This window comes from Polyodon spathula, chromosome 19 (assembly GCF_017654505.1).
Source record: "Polyodon spathula isolate WHYD16114869_AA chromosome 19, ASM1765450v1, whole genome shotgun sequence".
In the NCBI taxonomy this organism is placed as follows: domain Eukaryota; kingdom Metazoa; phylum Chordata; class Actinopteri; order Acipenseriformes; family Polyodontidae; genus Polyodon; species Polyodon spathula.
Window position 1 is genome coordinate 25,539,610 of NC_054552.1, and position 23,189 is coordinate 25,562,798.

At 36.8% G+C, this 23,189-nt stretch overlaps 3 protein-coding genes across 5 annotated transcripts in view; 2 read left to right on the forward strand and 1 right to left on the reverse strand.

The window, feature by feature from the left end:
* LOC121294653 (talin-2-like) overlaps positions 1-5,874 on the reverse strand; it is a 123,649-nt gene extending 117,775 nt beyond the window's left edge. For 2 of the 3 annotated variants that reach the window (XM_041218600.1, XM_041218598.1), the window contains exon 1: positions 5,552-5,830. The gene's annotated coding sequence lies outside the window, so the exon portion shown is untranslated. Of the gene's footprint in view, positions 1-5,551 lie in introns of all 3 variants that reach the window. The other variant, XM_041218599.1, reaches the window with a different exon arrangement.
* Positions 5,875-14,321: 8,447 nt separating this feature from the next.
* Positions 14,322-16,102, forward strand: LOC121294914 (C2 calcium-dependent domain-containing protein 4C-like). The gene is made up of 2 exons (XM_041219108.1): positions 14,322-14,459; positions 14,685-16,102. The coding sequence occupies exon 2, from the start codon at positions 14,706-14,708 to the stop codon at positions 16,041-16,043; it is 1,338 nt and encodes a 445-aa protein (XP_041075042.1). The 5' UTR covers positions 14,322-14,459; positions 14,685-14,705; the 3' UTR covers positions 16,044-16,102.
* A 1,977-nt stretch (positions 16,103-18,079) lies between these two features.
* Positions 18,080-23,189, forward strand: part of LOC121294532 (vacuolar protein sorting-associated protein 13C-like) — a 127,837-nt gene continuing 122,727 nt past the window's right edge. Inside the window, exons 1-3 of the mRNA XM_041218322.1 lie at positions 18,080-18,222; positions 20,115-20,158; positions 21,941-21,983. Of these exons, the coding sequence (XP_041074256.1) occupies positions 18,123-18,222; positions 20,115-20,158; positions 21,941-21,983 (187 nt within the window). The 5' untranslated portion in view covers positions 18,080-18,122. The remainder of the gene's footprint in view (positions 18,223-20,114; positions 20,159-21,940; positions 21,984-23,189) is intronic.

Consider the following 23,189-nt stretch of genomic DNA (forward strand, 5'->3'; position numbering starts at 1 on the left):
ATTTATTTTATAAAGATTGGTATAACTTGAAACACATTGACACATGGTTGCAAGCTGTCAGTAGACTTTGTATTAAAAATATAATACATCAAATGGTACAGCAGTACAGTGTCAGGGACAACCGAATACTTACAGGAGACATACATTAGTTTTTGGCTTTATTTTTTTATACTACTGTATGTCTCGCAATATTGCTTTGTATTTAAACATTTTTACTTAAAGAAACTAACACGTCTACAAACAACGAAATCACATACACCTGTGTATTTTAAAACAGTAAAAACCAATACTAAAGAGACCACTGAAGAATAAAACAATTAATTGATAAATAATTGAGTAATCAAAAAGTAGAAAAAACGATGTAGACTTCACAAAAAACAACTATAACATAAAAAAATGCATGTGAATATTAAATAATGAGATAATATAATAGGCACTGAGGTGATTCTGCATCATTCTACCATTTTCCATCAGAAAACAAATTCAAACAGATAAGCTTTAGTCTAGCAATCAGCAAGAAAAGTCTTTGGATAGCTCACTAAGCAAGTCCCCAAATAGGGAACCAAAGTGACTAATTGATTCTTACAAAATAAAAGCCGACAATCAATAATCAAGGAATTGATTAAATTGTTGAATCTCAACAGAAGAGTTTCATGAATATCGAACTTTAGTTTATCCACCAAAAAAGTCAACAATCCATTTACTACAGGGATGTCAATCATACGGCCCGCAGAGCAATGTAATCCGGCCTGCGGAATATTATTTTATCTAATGACTAGAATACAGGTACAAATTTTTTTTTTAAAAAGGCAAATTCAATAGGCAAAAAACTAATGTCTGTATGAGTCAGAAATTATTTTTATCTGTGTGAGATTTTAAATTGTTTTATATAAATTAATAAAAATAATATATATATATATCATTGCGGAAGCAGGCAGCGAGATTTACAATGCTGCAGCTGCTGCTCTTTTTCCCTCATATCTGCTACTGCTGCGAGGGGAGGGGGGAATAGAGCATTGGCAGGCACAGAGCATTGGGTGGCGTTCTCCTGGTGCGCTCTGATTGTCAGCTGAGATCTGCCCGAGGGTTGCCATTCACTCTATTTGCTAAATAAAATTGCTTTCTATTATGGAAGACACAAGTTGCATGCTTGGATTCTACCGCCGGTACAATAGGGGTCCGTTTCTGTCTGCAATACTATGACACAGGTCATACTTGCAAAACTCATTAATCAACGCATATTAATCAACGTTTTAATTTTATTTCATGATAAAATTCTAGCAATCCTAAAAAACAGTGAGCATATTATATTGTACAACGCTGTCTATTTAACCTGTATTTTATTTGAAGTGTTTATTCAGGTTAAAAACTAGTGTTATTACTTCATAAAAACATGTCTATGATCACTTTATTGCCAAGACAGACCAAGGGCAGCTATTTATTTGTTTAAATGTGTTTTTACTTGAAATACACACACGATTTAATTACTGCATTGCGTTTTGTTTTGTAGTTAATGCACAAGGGTAAAGTAAGGTCCTTCTTAATTCTGGAATATTTTTCAACTTTAATACAGTGTTACATATAATGGCTTTGATAATGTTTTTAAAATGAATATCCGAACAAATATCTAAATCTTGAACGAATATCCAAACATGAAAATTCATGTTCGTCCCAGCACAACAACAACAAAAAAAAAAAAAAAAAAAATTGTAAAATAGAAATAAATACTGATCCATTTTTTATCTAGCAGTCAGCAAAAAGATAAAAAGAACATTAGTTACTGATACTGCTGCTCCTGATACCTGGAACCTTTGCTTGAACCAGCACATCAACATCTGGATCAAATAACTGGGCTGAGGATATCTTGAGTATCGAGTTAAGTTGAGAAAAACATTTTGATTTATTGAGATTCATGACAGAGAAAGATTGCTGCTTCTCAAGACACTATTTCAGCAGCATTTCTTCAAAAACTCTCCATCAGAAAATGGTTTTGAAGAAACAGCCGTTTTGTGAGCAATCACATGGCTTGCCTTAAGCAGCATCACTTATGCTACAAGCACTATTAATCAACTGCTGCTTTTTTAATGACTGTGCCAATCCAGAGTATTCATCTTCACGTACCATCCTGTATATGCATCATATTTCTTGCCATGGTTTGCTTCATAGTGTCTTTTAATGTTGTATTATTTCACAACAAACCCATGTTGCTTACAAAGAAAGCACGCTGGCTTTCCTTTCATGCCCTCAAAGAAAAACAAAATTCCCCATTTCTCTTGAAACACACAGCACTCTTGTTCCACCTTTCTCTTCACAGATAAAGACACAATGACATTTGTCACCCCAGAACCTTGTTCTGGCATCACTGGTGTCATCTACTCGAACCAGCGGACGCACTGCTGCCACGTGGTCGGCGATTGACAGAAATCACAGCAACATGACAATTTGTGTTGCTCATGCAAAGGTTTTGGCTTCTGGGTTCGTCTTTGTATTTTTATAACTATCACCCGGCCAGCGCCAAGCGCCAGGGTATCTGATCAGGCACGCCAAACGAAACGAGTTTGACACCCCTGGTTTACCCATAACTAAAAGCAGCGCAAACCTCACTGTAGTACACCAAATAGTTCTTGAACAAGTTCCTTCTTAAAACGTAGAATTACAGCTCGTTTAGAGATGCACATGAATGTTGTTCTTTCTGACAGACCAATGTTCAAGCAGGAAATCCATAACCAGTGCTTTACCCGTCCTTATAAACCTGTCAAAAAGTGACTTGCACAGCAATTTCAAACATCCCTTTCTTCCTTTGTCATGCAACATAGAATCTAGTGTCAATTTCCTGCCATTCTAAGTACTAATGAAATATGAACAGTTTCTGTGTTAAAGCCTGCTTGCATATCATCAAGTCCAAATACTAGCTAATTCGGAGACAAGGAATCATTGTCACAGCCACACAAATAGCAGGCTTGTCAATATTATGAGCTGGTATAGCAGAATGCCTGCCATCACTTGTGTCTACAACTAGACCAATTACTAAACATGTACCTACATAAATAGTGTGCTAACATTTCCAAAAATAAACTGAAATCGATTCAGGATTCCGTAACCTCAAGGGTAGACTCCGAGATCTACCAATTAGGTACTGCTGGAAATTCCAAGAATCCAAAAAAAGCTATGGTTCTAGGGAATTTAGTTCTTCACTTTGGATCTCCTATGCAAATTCTAGAGTATTACAAATGCTCAGTCGATCAATATTTTAAAATAAAAACTACATGCAATAAATTGGTATGGTAATGATGAACCAATAAACGTCAGCTCACATCGCACTTTGTTTATAAAGTACAATTGCATTCAGGAATAATAGTAATGGTAATGGCAGGAAATTTTAGCAAAGGCTGCTTTCAGGTTTTTACACTTCAGATGTGGCGATCGCAAAACCCAAGCTTAAACATGCATATTTAAACCTTAGTCTCAAATATCAAAACACATCACTGGGAACATATTAATAAAATAAACCAATTTTAAAAACTACTGTTGGGAGGCTAAGAGACATGTAAAGAGTCTGAAATGTGAATTACACTGGTCATTGAAGGTTTCTTTGAACACTGCCACTCATGTTTCCATTTAAAAAGATCAACAGTGAGCATCTTAAACAGGTTAATCAGAGGAGTTGTTGAACTCTTCAGGAGAAAGTAATTTAAAACTGGTCTTTACTTCCATCCACCTTAACCAAATCATACTGAGATTACTTTCAATCATTCTTAAAAGGTCTAAATGGGTTAGCCTTTGACCCAAGTCATTCACTCCAGATATCCTGAGAGATGCAGTCCGTCTGGCTCTGTAAATTACATAATATTTGCCATAGATCTTCAGGAGACCAAACCAAGCTCCAGCGGGCATTCTACAACCTGTGAACTATAACAGGCCACCATCATCCTTTACAGAAATATGTAACTTTGTACAGTAAACAGAGTGCGGTCTGTACATTGTCGTATATTACTTTTAAATACTGCATTATACTTGTGACACTGAAGGACTGTTTGCAAGTAAACGTCCCATTAATGCATACGGTTTGTTTATACGTTATTTGCGCTTTGTCACTTCTTCCCAAGTCCTAGTGTACGCAACTACACAACACAAATTAAACTCACAGTACTCAAGGGGTGTGGCACACTGCGAAGGCAGGCAACAATGCGAGTAAAATCAGGATTTTCACCTTCCGTTTGAAAATGATTCTTACTAACATAATCCGAAAACAACATCAGATTAAAGTCATATCTTCATATCTGCATTCAAATGTTTTACTGCCTGGGTAATTGCAACAGTATTTCTGCTAGTCGGGAAAAATCTAAGTGTTACCACGTTTCCTAACTGTTACATAAATAGTTACCTGGGCAACAAAAGACAGGAGCGTGCCAAGCAAAGGACGTCTCAATACTGAAACAAGGTATCGAAGCATCAAATAAAGTTCTGGGCAATTATATAGGGAAAATGTTTTTGAGACTCAATTTAAAAGTAAATAAACAACACGCAACACTGACAACATAATCCACGTTAGAAAACGTGATGCATTAAATTGTTGTTCTTCAAAAGTCAAGACACTTTACACTTTCAATACGCTATAGCACACATAACTGACCAATCAAATACATAACAATTACCGTTTACTTAATAATATAAATAAAATAACTGTGTACAGAACCGTTCCAGATGAATATTAAAACATCAATGTACAGGCTCTATAAATGCATTAACTATACAATTGCCGCAGTAGGCTGAACACTTTTTTTTTTTTTTTTTTTTTTTTTATCGGTCACAGAAACAAAATTCCCACGACTCGGTGGTGTCAAAATATATTAAACCGCTTCATGCCCCCGTTCTCTTTTACAAATTAGAAAGCAGTCACTTTTACAAACTGACTCAAACTCAGTCAATGCCATGCAGAACCTTTACTTCTCATAAAACACAAAGTTTATTCCAAACATCATCAGCCAATAACTATGACCGTAGGTACCGATATCCCGATGTTAAGGAAGGTCCATTAAAATATGGCGGCTCAAATCTATTAAATGATATGGTTATCTGGGGATGTTCAACTTATACCACTACCAGGGCACACCACAATTAATGAAATAAACACACAAAAGAAAGAAAAACAATGATTCTAATTTGCTACTTAAGTCTCACTTCTGTGATCTACAGGGTTAGGGTTAAAACACAAAGGATAAAACAAGCCCCTTAGCTCGTATTAAACCGCATGTGTTTCTAATTACTTGTGGTCGTAATGCTCCAATTTTGGGACTTTTTGCAGTGAATTAAAACCCCCTCCCCACCCGACAGGAGCTACCAATACGATTTTTATATTTTACACACGTAAATTCATATAGAATTACTCAATAGTCAAAATCACTTAAAAAAAATCACTTAAAATTACATGTGGGAATAATTTAACAGAGAAAGCACTTTTTTTTTTTTTTTTTTTTTTTTTTTTTTTTTAAATATAACGGAGATTTAAAAAAATAGTAATGATAGCAACAAACACACACACGACCCTTACCTTCGAAACAGGACACTTTTAAATAATCAATGCAACATACTGAAATGACACTCAGAGATTCATGGCATCCTTCCTCCTCTTCCATTCATCCAATTGCAATGTTATTAGTTTCTGGTGTGTCTCATGCAATTTGCAAGAACTGGAATGCACCAAGCCAAAATCCAGAAATGCAAGCGATAAATTGAATGGAGGTACATCCATGCGGTGAGGCAACCGCGGAAAATGCATGAAATCTTACCTGTGAAAAAGCTATTGCATTGCAATCTGGCAGATCTGGGATATGCATGCAGCAAGTCCCTGCCTCTCTAATAGCTAACCCCTCCCAGAGAGAGAGAGAGAGACAAGAGCGAGAGAGGAGATTCCTGCACAGGGAAAGAGGAAACTCGTCATCATCCTGGGACACAGTTATTTTGTCTTTACAGAAAGAACGAATTGCAGGACTAAATCAGATATAAACAATAAATACCGTGTCGTTTTATTGTTATTATTTTAGTTCATTTCCAATTTTTGTGCCTCGCAAGTATGCAAATAGTACACTCGTTAGGTAAAATGTTATCCATTCCCGGTGTCCCTATATATGGGTTTTCATTGCTAAAAAAAAAAAAAAAATTGAAGGAGATATAATAAACTGGTAATGCCACAGATCTGGTAGACTTTGTTTCCTGGATGTGGAAATCTTTGAGGATTGGTCACGTATCTCTCTAGAACAATTTTAAACAGTCTACAGACTCGTCAAGTCTGAGTACTGACCTGGATATGTGGTAACCCTATAACCCTATTAACTGTGTTATAAGAGGAGTTAACTGTTTTATTTTTATTTTTTTTAAAAAAAAACGTGTCTGTTTTTAATTTTGTGTCCTGTCTTGGCTTATAGGACTACTCTACATTTCTTTTACTTTATGTTTGTTAACACAGACCCTGCAACTGGTACAGAGCATAGAACATTTGTAACATTCTCTTATTTACAATGATAGTAGCATTTAGTCAGACAGAAGCAGCTCTTTATCGGATGTAAAAATTGTTTACTGTTCCCAAGGTATATCCTTCAGTAGCTCAGCCAAGCAGGTACCAATTCATTCAAGTGCGCTACTATGATGTGAATGTGGAATTCAGATTGGGTAAGCCGTTCTGAACAGAGCTACAAAAGTAGGTCACCACATGCATTTCAGATGCTCTCAGAAGCTTGTATCATACAGTACCACTTTTTATGACATCGGACTGGTGCTCATGAAGAAGCTGGAAATACAATGTCATGTACAGTATGGGCAGATAGGCCCCACCAGTATAATTGACATGTACAGCCATAAAGAGATCAACCATTTATCTTTTTTGGAGTAATTGCAAGAGTGATGCTTTTTTAAATCAGATCCTTGCCAAAATCTAATGCCACACCGATATTTAAAAGGCAATTCTTGACTGTAATTGCTTTTTAAAAACATTTTAGAGGTATGAAACAGCAATCAAAACCTTCAAGCTATATTGGAAAAGAACACAGCCATCAAGGGCTTGTGTTATAACTGCATTGTTTGAATTAGATGTATGTACAGAAAAGTCTCAGATACATTAACAATTCATTGAAACACAAGCATGGGTCAAAGGGATGCCTAATAAGCATGCAATACAGTATGCATTATGACAGGAAGGCACACAAAGTCAATAAAATTGGGACACTAAGTATTTGTAAAACACAAAAGCCTTCTGGGGATTAAACATTACAGATACATACAGAATGAAATACCAGATGATATAGTTGTACTGAGGAAGGGAAGTTGCAGAAACAGGGAGGGAAAGGCCTGATAAAGCATGTAGTGTTTTGTTTAATCTAGTGCCTAATTACTTTACCCATTTTTAAAATATCACATTATGTTCCCTCATGGCAGGAGAACTAAAGGTCAGTGTGTGTCCTCTCAATCTCACCACCAAGCCAATTACCGTATTCCTTCAAATTTAAGATGCAGCCAAAATTTCAAACCCTCAATTTGAGGAAAAAATAAAACATCAAATAAATATGCATTTACAAAGATACAACCTCAGTTACTTATATGGAGGCAGTTTGCAGCTGTCTGCCATTACACAGAGCATTACAGTTATGAGCTGCTTCTCATTTCCGGTCTGCTATCACACAGAGGATTACAGTTATGAGCTGCTTCTCATTCCCAGTCTACTATCACACATAGCATTACAGTTATAAACTGCTTCTCATTTCCAGTCTGCTATCACACAGAGCATTAGTTATGAGCTGCTTCTCATTTCCAGTCTGCTGTCACACAGAGCATTACAGTTATGAGCTGCTTCTCGTTTCCAGTCTGCTATCACACAGAGCATTACAGTTATGTGCTGCTTCTCATTTCCAGTCTGCTGTCACACACAACATTACAGTTATGAGCTGCTTCTCATTTCCATTTCATTTCCAGTCGTGATTACTCACACCTGTTTTTCTCCCAGTTTGTGAATTGTGGTATTCTTAGCATGTTGAAAAATACAGGGGTCTGATCAGCATTTCCAATCTGTCCAAGCCGGTGCTATTTGTTAGAAACTTTCAAATTGTAAAAGCTTCTCTTTGAATTCCTCAGAAAGCTATTGGCACTTCTTTGAAAATGGCTGTCTGCAAATCATGGATTATTTGAGATCAGGCAGTAATGTTTTGGTTCGTCTTTTCTCAGCAGTAAGTCACATTGCTGCTTGTGTAATCGGGCAGCGACATTTATGTTTGTCTTTTCTTTTGCCACCAGTCATGTTGCTGTTTGTGTACTCGGATAGCCATGTCTTTTGTTGGTGATTTTAATACACACATCACCATACTGTACTTGAATTTAAGACACGGTCTCTTTTTGAGAAGCAAAAGAATGATTCAATTTTTGATGATTTAAAATTTCAAAGGAATATGGTACCACTTTACAACAGGAGCGCTTTCATATTCTATTCAATTTGAAAAACAATCTGATCTGTTGGCATTTTGGGTTAGGTTCAAAACATTAAAAGGGTTCCTAAACAGCTCAAGAGATATGGAAGATGGCAGGCTGTTTATAATATAGGTCTTTGCTGCCCGTCAAAAGACCAAACAGTTCCTTAAAACATGTCTGTTATGCATTTCCATTTTCTATTTTACTGCAGTCGAAACTGTGCAGTTTTGAAAGAAACAGTTACAGTACACACTTATTTTCATTTTAAAAATTGTATTTGATACTGTCTTGTTTGGAAGCCTTACTTTCAAGTTGACTTACACATCCTTGGTCAGCCGGATAGTGAACCATACATCTTCTTTTCTATCATGAACTAACCAGATGCTTCCTGTATGACTAACAAGCTTTGACCCCAAAGACACTGATGAGTTTAAGCTCGGAAGTGAAACCATACCAGTCCTGAAAGTAGGTAAAGCAAACAGAGAACTTCCTTTAACCTAATATAGTACTAGGTATTACTTGTAAATCAAAATGCATGTTTGCTGTTACAGTACAAAGTTACTGCATATGTGTGCATTTATAAAGTATATTGACTTTGATACACAATAAAATATGAATTGTAACTTGAAGTACAGTGAATGAAGGTGATCTTTTGTCTTGATCTTTACAGTAAAACCACAGATGTTCTGGGAAGGTTCATCACCTGTGTTAAAGCAAAGTTTATCACAAGATCAATGTATTTAAAATTAGGTCAGTGCTTTTAAATGTGAACTCCAGAGCTGCAATTTTAAAAGCAAGCTTGCAAAACGTTGTTTGGACAGTATGCGCTATATTGAAGTGGTATCTCAAGATCTGCACAGGGATAACACAGGTCAGGATGGCTCTCTCTGAAGTCGCTCATAATGAATCAAGTAAACACTTAATGATTAGTATGCATGGCTGCTGTAAAAACATTCTGAATTGTGAGATTTGCCTAAGGGGTGTTTTTTTGTTTTTTTACATGTTGTTTGGTTTTGCATAAATTATCATCAATCATCACTGTGTCACAAGAGATAAAATAATAGAATGTGGAAGCTGAACTCTGGAACTTTGATTCCAATGATGAAACTGTAACACAGTGACACATTGAGGGGTATTAGAATTAGGTGCAAATAGGTGGTTGGTTTACATATATAATATGGCAGAGACTAGATAAGAACTGGCGAACAAGGACAATATGCAAAAGAGCCAGGCATGCTTTTAGAGCTTTATTTACAACGACAGTGTACCATACACTGCCCAGCGCATATGCAAGATGTGGGACCATTTTAGAAAATAGTTGAAAAAAAGTAAAAAAACTAACCCTACATGGCTTCAAAATGGCATTTTAAATATACTGTAGATTACCATTTAAATATTTTTAGCTCCAGCATCTTTCATTTGCACCATGGGAGCTACCTTTGACATAGACAAAATGTTTTGTATACAAAATAAGAACAGTAACTGCATTCCCATATAAAACTGTATTCCCAAGTATAACCCTACTCGCATCTTTGGCAGATTAATATTAATTTAAGTACACTGAACTACAAAAGCAACTTAAATATATTCTTACCCCTCCCTAATCTTTTTATGGTGTTTCAATTATACTATGTATCATGACACAGGTGGGGCGACAGAGTTGAAAGGTCACAATACGACATGAGTTCTGAAGTTTCACAGGAAGCAAAAAAAAAAAAAAACATGGCACACAACAGTTAAATTGAGTAATAGAAAATAAGGATTGGGAAAAAATCGATATATTAAGGAAACAGAACATGGAACCATTTAAATTTGCTACTATTCTTGTTGCAGGTTATTTGTTAGAAATTACGGTAAGTCTTAAGTCAAATTTGGGCCGGTATCAGGTGCTGGTGGCCTCCAGTTTAGACTCTTAAGACATGAATGAAATCCAGAGAATAAGAAGGAGAGAGAGAGCTGGTTCAAACTAGCAGCAGATTGAAGTCGAGTGCTCTACTCGTCTGCTCTGCGAGAGCTGGCTTTTCTGAAAGACCACGCTTCAATGTATGTGTTTTCAATATTCAGTAATGTGATGCTACTCTGATTCTAAATTAGATCATGCTAAGACTTTCAGTAATTTAATTCTGGATCTCCATCCAGACAGTGGGCAAGAAGAATATTTTTTTACAGAACTTGTTGATAGGCGAGCATGTCCCTCGCGTCTTTGTGAATAGCAGATTTTTTAAATTGGTGTTATATCAGGTAACCAGACAGTTTACTTAATTTGTGTCTGACCTGCTGTGCTGCTTATTAGTCCTATAGCAGGATGCAGAGAAAAGATTTGTGTATATATATATATATATATATATAATATATATATATATATATATATATATATATATATATATATATATATATATATAAATATACTACTTATTAAATATAAGACTTATAAAGAAAATACTTAATTAAGATTTATTATTGTCTAAACACACATTTATTGAAACACCCCAGTGCGGGAATGATCAATACCACAGATCAGTAACCACAGATGTTGCTTGAATATGAATGATCATGAACTCTTATCAAAATAATGCTTTCAGTGGGCAGTAATGTATTCTAGAAACTCAGCATAGTCTTTATTAAAGTTAACAGTTGTAAACCATTGTAAAGTATCAGCTTAGTATAGCCAAGTAAAAGTGAAAGTGTGGTAAAGCATAGGCAAGCATAGTACATGTATATTGTTGAATACTATGGTAAAATCCATTGCCATTACAAAACAAGCTAAATACATAACAAATGAATGGGAGTAAACATTAAATTGTTATTACATTACAGTGCTGGATTTGTAGTCAGGATCTCTGAATTTAAAAAAAAAAAATGGGATGAAAAAGGACAAAGTGTCACACCTGATCATTCCCGTAATGTGGCAGAAGCAGGGGGGCAGCTGTGATTGGCTTTGAGGAAACGTGCTGCTGCTCCATTCAATTCTCTTCCAGCAGGTGTCACTATTGAGCACTGATGTTAAATTGCAATGTATATAATACATCCTTTTTTTAATAGATATCTTTGCCTACTGCTACAGGCCACCTTAGAATGTAAATACCTCTCTGCATTTAAATAATGATGTACATTATATACCATGACCCCCACATAGTGCCTGAATGGACCTTTAATTTGTATTGTTTTATTTTTCTGTGATTTCTTTTATTCTTAATTATCAGTGTTTCCTCATGAGAAAGAGCTGATTTGATTGAATTTTGCTAATTAAGCAAAGGAGGGTAGATGTCTGCTTATGGCAATGGCTGGTTAAAAAATGGGTTCTCCTTAAAGGATTATATTTAAATAGAGAGATTCCATGTTTTGTCCATAAAATGCAATCTTGCATTGATTTTTAGTGACGGCTGTGGAGTTAACAAATAATAATAATAATATCCTTTAGTATACAAATTGTGCTGTGGGTGTATCTATACTTTATAAATGCTATTGTATCTATGGAAGATGCTCCAGAGTCATAATACAAACAGGCAGGCTGCTATCATTACACTGCAGTGCATGCAACAGTTTTTGAAATTCATTCAATACCCAGGCCATTGAAATTGATTGATTTTTACATAGATTGGGGTATATGATCCAAACAGTGCCTCCCTAAAACTACATGACCAATCAGATTAAAATAAAGGGTGATGGGATTTAAGGATCACACTTTAAATAATAACTAATAACCGAGTTTAGATTAGCAAAGACATACAGATTGCAGTGTCCCATGTGTACAACAAGGATTTAAAAAAAAAAAAATCTTTTAAAGCATGAAGGGAAATGAACTGAGATTAAGATAATCACAGTCTGTGCTATAGTGGTGTTGCCTGTAGCATTAATAACAACAATATAACTCCTTCAGTTATAAGCGAATTGTCAATGTGGATTAATCAATTACAACATGTAAGAATTTATATTTCTCTACTTCCACAAGACATACCGTACATGTAAAAAAGGGGTCGCCCAAACTGTATATACAATAATATGTTTGCATCAAAATACCTAGGACTAAAACAAAATGAGTATTTCTTAATTATTCTTACACTAGGCTTACATTATAGTTGTGTTAAAAGGTACCAACATAACAAAACTAGCAACTACTGTTATGGTTTTTGCCATTTTATGCAGTGTTAGCATTAAACAATTTCTGTTCTCTATCATAGGTTTTGTTATTTGATACTTTTTGAAGGCTGCTGTAAGGATAGCGCGGCCACAAGTAAAATCAGTTAGATAATAATGGCGGTTGCTGTCCACAAGAGGGCACTGCTGTCTCTTTCTTTTTAAAGCTCACGCAAATTCCAATTCTGTCATTTCCACAGAATCACATACAGCATAGCCGAAGTACAGTAAAACAGATTCTATATCGAATTGCTATACCCAATATATACAGATTAATAAGAAAGATTAAATAAAAATCTGCCAGTCGGTAGAAACTATTCATACAACAGAATGTAATAATTCAGCATTCCATTTATTTTGTCATGTACTTCACATAGAACAATGACATATTCTTAACTAGTTTTGGACACATAATAAATATAGTTTTAATACATTTTCCCCCAATTTTTTCATTGATTTATATGGGGAAAATGGCATCCTCACAAGAGGCTATGATGCATTTGATTCTTCCATATGTCCCCATATAAAGACTAGAATTTTTTTTTTATCTGTCCACATATGAGATTGTAAAGAATCTGGTTATAGACCAAATATAAGTAAGCTCTAAGTACATTACAGACAGACTACCTTAAGATACAAGTAACTACTGTACTTAAACCCAATAGGTAAAAAACCAAACATATAGGTATACATATTAGTATAACAGATCACCGTACAAAAAATGTACTTTGAGTTCCTAAAATATATTTGCTCTATTTAAGTTTTTTATTCCTTCCATTTTTGAGTTCTGGAAGTTTTAGCAAAACCAATAAAAATTGATACATTTAGAAATACTAAAAGTAACTTGATAAATTCAATGTTTCAACTAAAAGTTTTTCTGAAGAAGTTGAAGAATATTATAGTCAATTTTTTTATTATTTTTTTTAATTTAATAAGTTATTAAATAAGTTTTACTATTTCGAATATTCATTCCACATAATTAAGCACAGACACTGAGGAAGATAAACTATACATTATAATGCAAACTATGTCATTACACTGATAAAGTGCCAACACGTTCCTTATATTCTTCCACTAAACATATATAAATCGGACTCTCTGATAGGTATGTGAATTGTGCTAAACTGCACTTTATGACCCATTATGGAGGTGCCAGTCTACATACCAGCCTTAACCTTATCTAAAAGAATGCCTCATATGATCTGCAGACAGCTTGGTCGATTATAAAAAAAAAAAAAAAAAAGAAAACAAACACAGGCTGCTCCATGTTTTCACTTTGCTAATTTGTTTACATATATGCAGCACACACAGGAATAGTGGAGCGATTACGCAGGGACAAAAGGAACACATAACTGAGTCACACAGTGAGAGCATCAATTGCCTGGGGAACCACAACCACTACCTTAATCTGGTCCAGATTGCTGTATCTTTACAGTGCATTTGCACAAACTAAGATGGAAAAACAAATATGCTAATTACCACTTATTATAATATTTTCTTTTGCTTTATGGCAGAGTTTACCTACAGCTTCTTATCTGGTTAACCTTTTTTCCAGCCCTTGTTCCTTCTCTCTCCGCGTGGCCGTCTCCATGTGAACAGAGTGTTAGAAAAAGGAGGAGGGTCTTGCTTTGACAGTGGAGGTGTGCTTTGAGGGGATTGGATGCTTCTTAGATCGAGCAGCCTATTTAAACAGAGGGCAGCTTTTTGAGCACCACAAAGCTAGGCAAGGTTTGAATCTTGGAGTAACATCCACAAGAGACACAGAGAGCTGTTCAGAGAAACTGTACAGTACATACAGGACTGTTTGTGGAGCAATCTTCCTAATCTGCAATTGAAGACAATCTGAAGAGTTTCTAAAAACTTTGAAGGTAAGAATATTAAAATGTGAACACCTAATAGTCTTAATAATATACATTTTTTCAATATTTCAGATTAATTCACTGTGAAGAAAAAAAAGTTTTATATGTTTGCCATCTGCCAAACGTGCTTCATACATGTCTGGTATTGGTTGTTTAATATGAAGGTGATATTTCTAACTGTGCTGCATTTTCAGTGTTACTCTATCCTAATTTTCCTTTTCTTTATCTTGACAGAGTTTTGCATTTTACATTTCTATGTGGGTGGTGGATACAGTCCGTGTGTCTGTGGAAAGAACCAGTCTGACTCTTCCCATCCCAGAGTACATTTTTAAAATCAGGGACATGTTTAGCATTGACAGACCATTGCCTGAGAAACACAAGAAAATGTCTTTGTGTCCCAACATCATCACGCCGGACAGAATCCCAGAATTCTGCATCCCGCCCAAGTTACCATCTCATCTCGAGCCCAAAACTCCTGAGAGGAACAAACACTCCCCCAGCATTCAAATCTCCACGTTAAAAAACACTGCTAACAAAAAGGAATCCCCTTTCCATGAAATGGTCAACATGCATGTGATCCAAGTGGAAAATGTGGATGAGATGCCCTATGATGGTGGATACAGTGATGAAGAAAGCACCAATGCTGATCCCCAATCTCAAGCAGCTCTTTCCTTGCCCCACTTGCCAAAAGCTCAAACCTGCTATGGGTTTTGCACCTTGCTTGAAAGCCCCCATACAAGAAGGAAGGAGTCCCTTTTCCACAATGACCCAAACTCTTGTGGCATCCCTATCATGATCCCCCGAAGCAGGTCCAACACTTACTCCCGAGTTTCCTCCTCCTCAATCAGTTTAAACTCACTGACGTCCAGACTGTCTCCCAAAAACTTCAGCCTGCACAGGCAAGGCACCCTAGACAGTGACACTGCATCTTCTACAGAATCTTCACCCTTCAGCTCCCCGCTTCTTACCAGGTCTCCTCCCAAGTCCTCTTTGTTCAAAGCAATAAGCCAAGAAAAACTCTTCTCCAGGACTGTAAAAAGAACAATGGTGGCAAGGAACAACTCCTTGTCGACTGATGAAGGGAGCTCCACAGACAACAGTCCCAACATCATGAGAAGAACATCTGAGTGCTTGCTGGAGCCTATGCCTTCCACTTATGGTTTGATGCCTCCAACCGTTTTCCCCTTGGATCTAGTGCACTACAGGGACAGACTCATAAAAGAAAACGTAATTTCTGTGGGCCAAGAAGGTACCTTAAGACTTTCTGCTGAGTACTGTCAGGACAATCAGAGACTCCGGGTGCGACTGGTCAGTGCTGAAGGACTCTACGACTCTTCTGTGGACCCCAAAAGTATCAACTGCTGCGTCAGCATGTCCTTGGTGCCGGGGAAAATCCAAAAGCAGCGCAGCACCGTCATTAAGAAAAGCAGGAATCCCATTTTTAACGAAGACTTTTTCTTTGATGGGATTTCTGAGCATGAGCTGTGTTTCAGATCACTGAGGATGAAAGTGGTTAACAAAGTGTCGAGTATGAAACGAGACTATGCCTTAGGCAAATGTGAGCTCCCTCTTACAAGCATCTTACCTAAGTAATGTTTTGTGTGTGTGTAAATATAATATATTTATTTTGTGAGTGTGAGGTTTATTTATACTTTTATACAATCCACAAGTCTGTTTTATTTATAATAAAACTATGAAAAATGATTCTGTTTTCATTGTGATGCTTTCTTTGTTCACTAAAAATTATTACTTTATAAAACCTCAATGACATTTCTAAACTTCGGGTAAAAGGTTTCCCCATTGTTCCTATAGAGAATGGTGTAGCTGCTTAGCTCTTGATTAGAAGTATGACTCATGCTGCATTGCAGCCTGCAAATAGAAACACTCCTAGACCTCATCACAAAGGCTTTGTTCCTTCTATTAACAAGTGTGCCTCTTCTGTCTCTCTGTCTCTGTACAGATAGGTTTTCTCAAGTGTGAGGCAATTTCTATAATTGTGTCAAGTTTGGGGATTTTAGCCTTGGTAATCCCCATTCTTTTTATACACCCATGCTGCTTAACGCTGCTGCAATCATAACAGCAAGTTTTAGCATACATTACAAAGCAAGTAATAACATTTCAGCTTTCCAACTAATGAACCTTGCTTATCACCAGCACTGAAAGCCAAAACAAATAAACCATCAAACAAAACACAAGTTAAACATAGCTTTTTTGCTACCAACATTGCACATGGAACATCATAAGAGCTTGTATTTCTATCTTTTGTAAGTCAACACATTATTAAATATGTAAAACCACCTGGTTCACTGCACCTTACAAACAACAGATAAACCACAGTCTGCATTTACTTACACCAGGAATGGAATTAAGACTCCCATTGCATAGCAGTTGGATCCATTTCTGGTTTTACAGTGAGTTTAATAAGACTCACCTGAGCTTCCTACCTCTACACTGTGGCTAATCAAGCTCCTAGTAAAACCTGGAATGGGATAAAACTGCTATGCAATAGGAATCTTATTTCCATCATGGATTTACACAGGGTTTAAAAGTGTAAAGTCACATTCGTGTGTTTTTATCCAAGAAAAAATGACAGTTTTGCAATGAATGCAATTAGCAGTTTTTTGTCTAAATTGTCTAACTTGTTTGTTACTAGTTTTATAAGATTAGCATTTTCATCCCTAACAGCTTGTGCATTATGCTTCTGAATTACAAAGGGTTTGTCTTTAGAAATTAAGAGGGGAAATTGATGCACAAATGAACCTGAACGGTTCTCAAAGCAGAGCACTGATGCGCGTGTGCGTGCGTGACAAAGATTCAAAACATTTATCAGCTTGCATTCATAGATTCCATGAAAAAGACCCGCAACTGGAAGGGACCCACACTGCTATGCAAAAAGTAAGTTCTTCCCTACATTGTTATCACCCAGTGAATGTGATGCCACAATTTATGTGCACTATACATAGACAACTGTAGCATAGTAAATGTACACTGATCTTCACCATGCTTTTCCCATAATTACTCTAAACCAGAACTATGCATTTACCATAGATTACTGGGTGCTTCACAACAGTTTTTCACTATGATTTTGACCATGGCACTGCTATATATGATAGTTAATATGGTATAAACATTGGAAAGACTGCAGTGTTATCTCTGTGTAACAATACCTTAATGTAACACCAGTTTTCACAAACTAAAAGCATGTTCTGTGGTTGCATCGTTAATAGTAGATGCCAGTAATTAAAAAAAAAACAAACCTAGTCTTGCCCCTTCTGAATGGATTCCTTGTAGACTCTCTCTCATATTTTTAATTAAACACACATTATTATCAACCTACAGGTACATGTGGGTTGCAAAACCCTGTCGTCTTGATATCAGGTTCTCTCCACACTCAAGATGCAGGTTTATTAACACTTCTTCCCAATGCTCTATATACAATATTGTAGTTCTGTATTGTAGCTACAGACACCGTTACGGCAACTTACATTTTCTTGGAATCAGAGCTCAGTTGTGACAGATCTCAATATCACAGACAGGGCGAGTTGATCTCAGAACAATTCGCTTTCGTTTCTGCACTAGTGAGAGCGAGAGCCTTGAAGATCACGGGACTCAGCTGCTCCAGCATCGACACATCAACCCAGCCAGATACAGAGGCTATATGCACCTAGAATCATGGTGTTCGAGTCTCTTGTCGCAGACCTTCTTAACAAGTTTATAGGGGATTATGTGGAAAATCTGGACAAGTCCCAACTCAAACTTGGCATTTGGGGAGGTAAGAGAAATATTCACATTTTCCACCAAATCGTTACTATTAAACAGGCCGTATTGCAAATACCCCCCACCGTCTATCTTGTGATATTTATCAAGCAACACGGATGTAATAACGCCACCCTTAACGCCGCAAAGGAAACCACATTCAAATTGTCGTGTTAAATTGTATATTTTTATTATTACTGTACTATATTAAGGTGCATGTTAATGGAATGATCAATTGTGTTTAAATTACGAAAACATGCATTTGATTTGGGGAACAGAACAAACATTAAACCGATGCTGCTGTCACTGAGAAGGTCTTACGCAAGGTATGCATAGACGGTGCGTAGGATGTTTTAACCCTAAAATGCCATCACGCTTTACTTGCCAACTGTAGCAGGAGAGTTAGATGACTGTACTTTTGTGTACACACCCCTCCCAAGGCCCCATTGCAAAGCGTGTTCCACGCTTTTAAAGTGCGTAATGTGAATAAAAACAGGAATCAAGCCATATTGCCATTCTCCGCAACTGCCGAAGTAATCAACGGTGAAGTTGCCAGTTGGGAACTATTAGTCTTCCTATGTTTCATTCATATCTTTCGTAGATCTCATCTGTTGTTTTTTTCTTAGGGGTGACGTGTGTGTTTGTCTGTGAAACCTGTTTACAGTTAAAGCTCATTCTGTTGGATAAGTGCAGTGATAGCCAGATGATCACATTCATGATATAACATGTTTTAAAGGTGTTAAATCCAGGCTGTTTCAGACAACTGTCTGCTACAATGAAGGTGCATATGTCTTTTAATGGGCAATGGTGGGTAACACTAATGTCATACAACTCACCTGTTCGCACTTCCATTTTCTATGGAGGCCTAGCTAGTCAAACTCCCCACCCTTTAACATTCTTGTCACTAACCAACCTGCTGCTTCTCCTAATGACTGCTTTGACTCTGAAGACACTGTTCTAACTCTGACAAAGTATATGTGACGATTATGGTTAGGGGTCAAAGTTCTTCACTAATATTTTTTAATAATATAAAAGTTTCCCATTGCATTTCAAGTTTTACTGTGAGCGTAGACACACCTTACCTACTATTGGAAACAACAGTACAGGTTTTATTTCATGCACTTAATCTAGTGCTTCTAAAGTGTTCTGATTAGTGCTACACAAATGGGTTATGCCATAAACAAGCACTTCAACTAGGCTCACCAGACCTGGCATGCGTTTAACATGCAGGAAACTAAGCCCTCTGTTACGCACATTGGTGATAGTGTTCTGATTCTGGGAACTCCATTTGCTTTGACCAGAATGAACGGGACCATAACTTAAACTGTCCAACATCTCTATTGATTATGTCCAAGCTGCAGAGGTCTATACTTGCTATTGAGTCTGAGAAAAATGGAACCCACTGAAACTCATGATAATGTGTTTCTGTTACTGTATAAAAAACAGAATCCGTGCAGAGCAGGGTTGAGTTAATAGCTGCAGGACTAATTTATAGAACTGAACCATAAATTCATGCCTAGTGACTGTTTCGCGATAATAAACTGGATTTACAGTGCCTTTAGGAAGGACGTTAAATTCAGGTAAATTCAGGGAACAAGAGGTTAGTGAAAGGAGCAATGTATTAAAATCAGTAGGACAAATAAGACACTTAGGCATACTTTCAAACCATTTACTCTAAGCTAGGTGTTTCAGAAAATAGGAGTACATTACACACTGGAGTATAAACTTTAAAAATATGCCCCAAAGCAGTTAGCAGAGGCAGTGCAAGATATCACACTTGCTGCTAGTCTAACACTCTGAGGGGGCGTCACTGCTGGGTTGTCCACTATTTTGGGTGAGAGGGTGGAAGAGAATGAGTTAGCAAACTTGAATTTGTAGTGATGATTGCTCTTTTATTTCTTCTTGCAGGCAATGTGGTTCTTGAAAACTTGAAAGTCAAAGAAAATGCATTGGTAAGTGGCTTCATTGTGACATTCTCAATGGGGTCTGTTTTTTGTTTTCAATACCTTCATTTCACTTTTACCTACCACTACTTGTTAACTTGCTGTGTCTGGGACCATAATATGTAATAAAACATACCAGCATTGTGGCAGGATAACTGGGATCTGTCAACAGAAAGATCAACTGAAAACCACTATGCTGAGAATATTGTGAAGAAATGTTTTGCTAAAAGACCAATGACAAGGTTGTGACTTTGGTATATGACTAGTGCTTTATTGCTCCTATGCAATGCAGTGTAGTATCCCTACAGCTAAACAGACTTTGAGTGGAATCTTAATAAAGCTGAAATTGTTTTGCAGTATTCCTTCTTCATATGCATGTATTGTCAGAATGGTGTCATCAAATAGACATCCTGACATCTGTGATTAATTGGTTACTTGAGCTGCACAGTGCTGTTTGTGTTCCTGTATGATATTATTTATACAATACCATGCAGTGCCAGAGAGTTCAGTCATTATTTACGGATGGTCTTTTTTTCAAATTAAATTTAACTGTCATTTTGGACTACTGTAGAATTGTAACACATTCCTGTTTTAGTGATTTATTGAAATAAGATATAAAACTGAATTAAATTGAGCACATTCATGTAGTGCATTGTTTGCCCTGGTCGCAGCCTGGTCACTGCATGACATAGACACCACAAGGATAGAGGTGACACATGTTGTTCAAGTTCATTCACACATAGTTGTGGCAGGATGGATAACTGCATTATAGTTTTGGAAGTAGTCAAAAAAAAAAATGTATTTAATTTCTTAAGGTCTATACAAAAGGTGCGGTAGCTGTGTTTTCCCATAAGCAGTAAAAGCTGCAAATGAATAAGCCAGTGTCACTAGTTATTTTTAAACTTGATAATGCTCATTGGATATAATCGCTTAGAGTTGTATTAGACCTTTAAAAGGGATTATTTTTGTAGCGTTCTGGAGAATGGGAGAAACAGGAAGGAATCTAGGAAACAGACCTAAAGTGAAAGGCTCGTTTCCCATCCATAAAACCCTGTGTACATGAGCCTTTTCTGTATGTAATAACACAGCCTGCTCCAACTGGTAATCCCAAGAAGTGAAGGTCACAATGACACTGTTTTACAGAACCTACACCTGGATGAAAAGCTACATCTTGGGAACCCTTAGTTTTGATTGTAAAGCAGTTTGTTATACTATTCTACAAGCTGTCATTAAAGGTGTACAGAAGCCTCATCCTTGGTTGGGGATTTGTGTGTTATTGAGTTACATTGTTATTTAAGTCTCTAACTACTGTATTTAAATAGTGGAAATACTATGCTGTGTTGTAGAAATGAATGTAGCCTACACACATTTCTGTTTATAATCGTGTTTTTTTTTTATTTAATTTTTTGAAGAAAGCGTTCCTTGTTTCTGGTTATTATGTTTGCTAGTGTGTGGGCCTATACTATGTGGCAGGTAAGTGGATTCATATCAAACCCTACTTTACAATGCATTACTGGAGTCCATTGGTAAGACGTGAGAACCACATTTGAGAGGCATAGTTTAGAAAAGATTTGTTTTGTTGTCGGCTTCCTATTTCTTTCTGATTTGTATTTACTTTGCAGGGCTTGTTCCACACCCAGTCCCTTACAGTAATTAAGTGATTATGTGCCAGTAGTAATATGAGTAACAAGACCAAATACACACATTTCCAGTTTTAATAACAGATCTCAAAAAGGCTATTTTGAAAACTGGATTTGTCCAGCCAACATATTTTTGTTTTTTTTCTTACAGAGCGAATTCAACGTTCCTTTCAAAGTAAAGGCAGGGCAAATTGGTGAGTACCTATCTATCTATCCTGATCCAAGGTTTTGCTTCAGTTTTTTATAGGTCCATTTTAGATATAACCTAGTTTAAACAATGACTTTCTGGGGGGCAGCAGACGAGTTACAATGTGCTGTTTAGGCTTCAGGGTCTTAAACATCCAAAAAAAAAACACCAGGAGATCAAAGAGTACAGATGAAATCCTTTCATTGCTAAGCAGAGTTTGTAGACATCATAATGAATACTATAATACTGATGTATTGGGAGAGGAACTCAAGTCATTACATTTTACTTATTCTGAGTCCTCTGCTTCTGTTTGATAATTCAATATTTTAGTGTTAGTAAGTCTTTGGGGACCACTGGCCTAACATAAGAAGCTTGCAACTTTGCCACCTTAACCTGTGTAATGAAAGTGGGATTGTTACTGAACCCTGCAGTATCAGCTATACACAAAGTAGAATTGATCAATGAGTGATAAAGGCAACCTCAGATAGGTAACATTGAAGAAGGCTGATGATAAATTTGATCTGACAATCACAAGCCACTTGTTGCATTACAGCGTTTTCTAAACAATGTGGACTATGCAGTTAATCCCGAAAGTTACCTATATTAACAAAGAAAATCATGAAACCTGTTCTGCAAATTGTCGAAAGAAAGCTAACCCAGGCACTTTGTTGCTGTGGGTTTGTAATTTTCAAGCACAATATAAAGAAAGCAATGCTGATGTATGGGTAAGTAAGCTGAGCTGAGCTGAGTAGGGTACAGAGGGGGGGGTGATGCTGGGACGCCAGAATCGCTGTCGAGCCCTTGTGAGTTTTCATGGGCTATTTGACGAAACACAGAGAACGGAAGGTGCCCACTTGAAGACCCCAGAGATGTACCTTACTTAGCTCAATCCAGACGGTTGTCATGCTGACGTGCTGAGGAGACCATACTGTGGTTGATCCCTGGAGCCAGCGTCGCAGCTGTTGTATGTGCTGGTGCACTTGAGAGGCAATATAAGCTGATCCCTGGAGCCAGCATTACACTTCACCCATCAACACCAGGATATCTACATCATCAGATGGAAAGAAACGCAAATGGATGGAGACGCAGATGGATCACATTAGTTTACTGTAAAGCTACGTCTTAGTTGGTGCTTATCTTGGCGAGAGCCGAGTTCAAGTCAGCATGAAGTTAACATACTTGTAATCTTTTTTTAAATCTTGTAAGCATGATA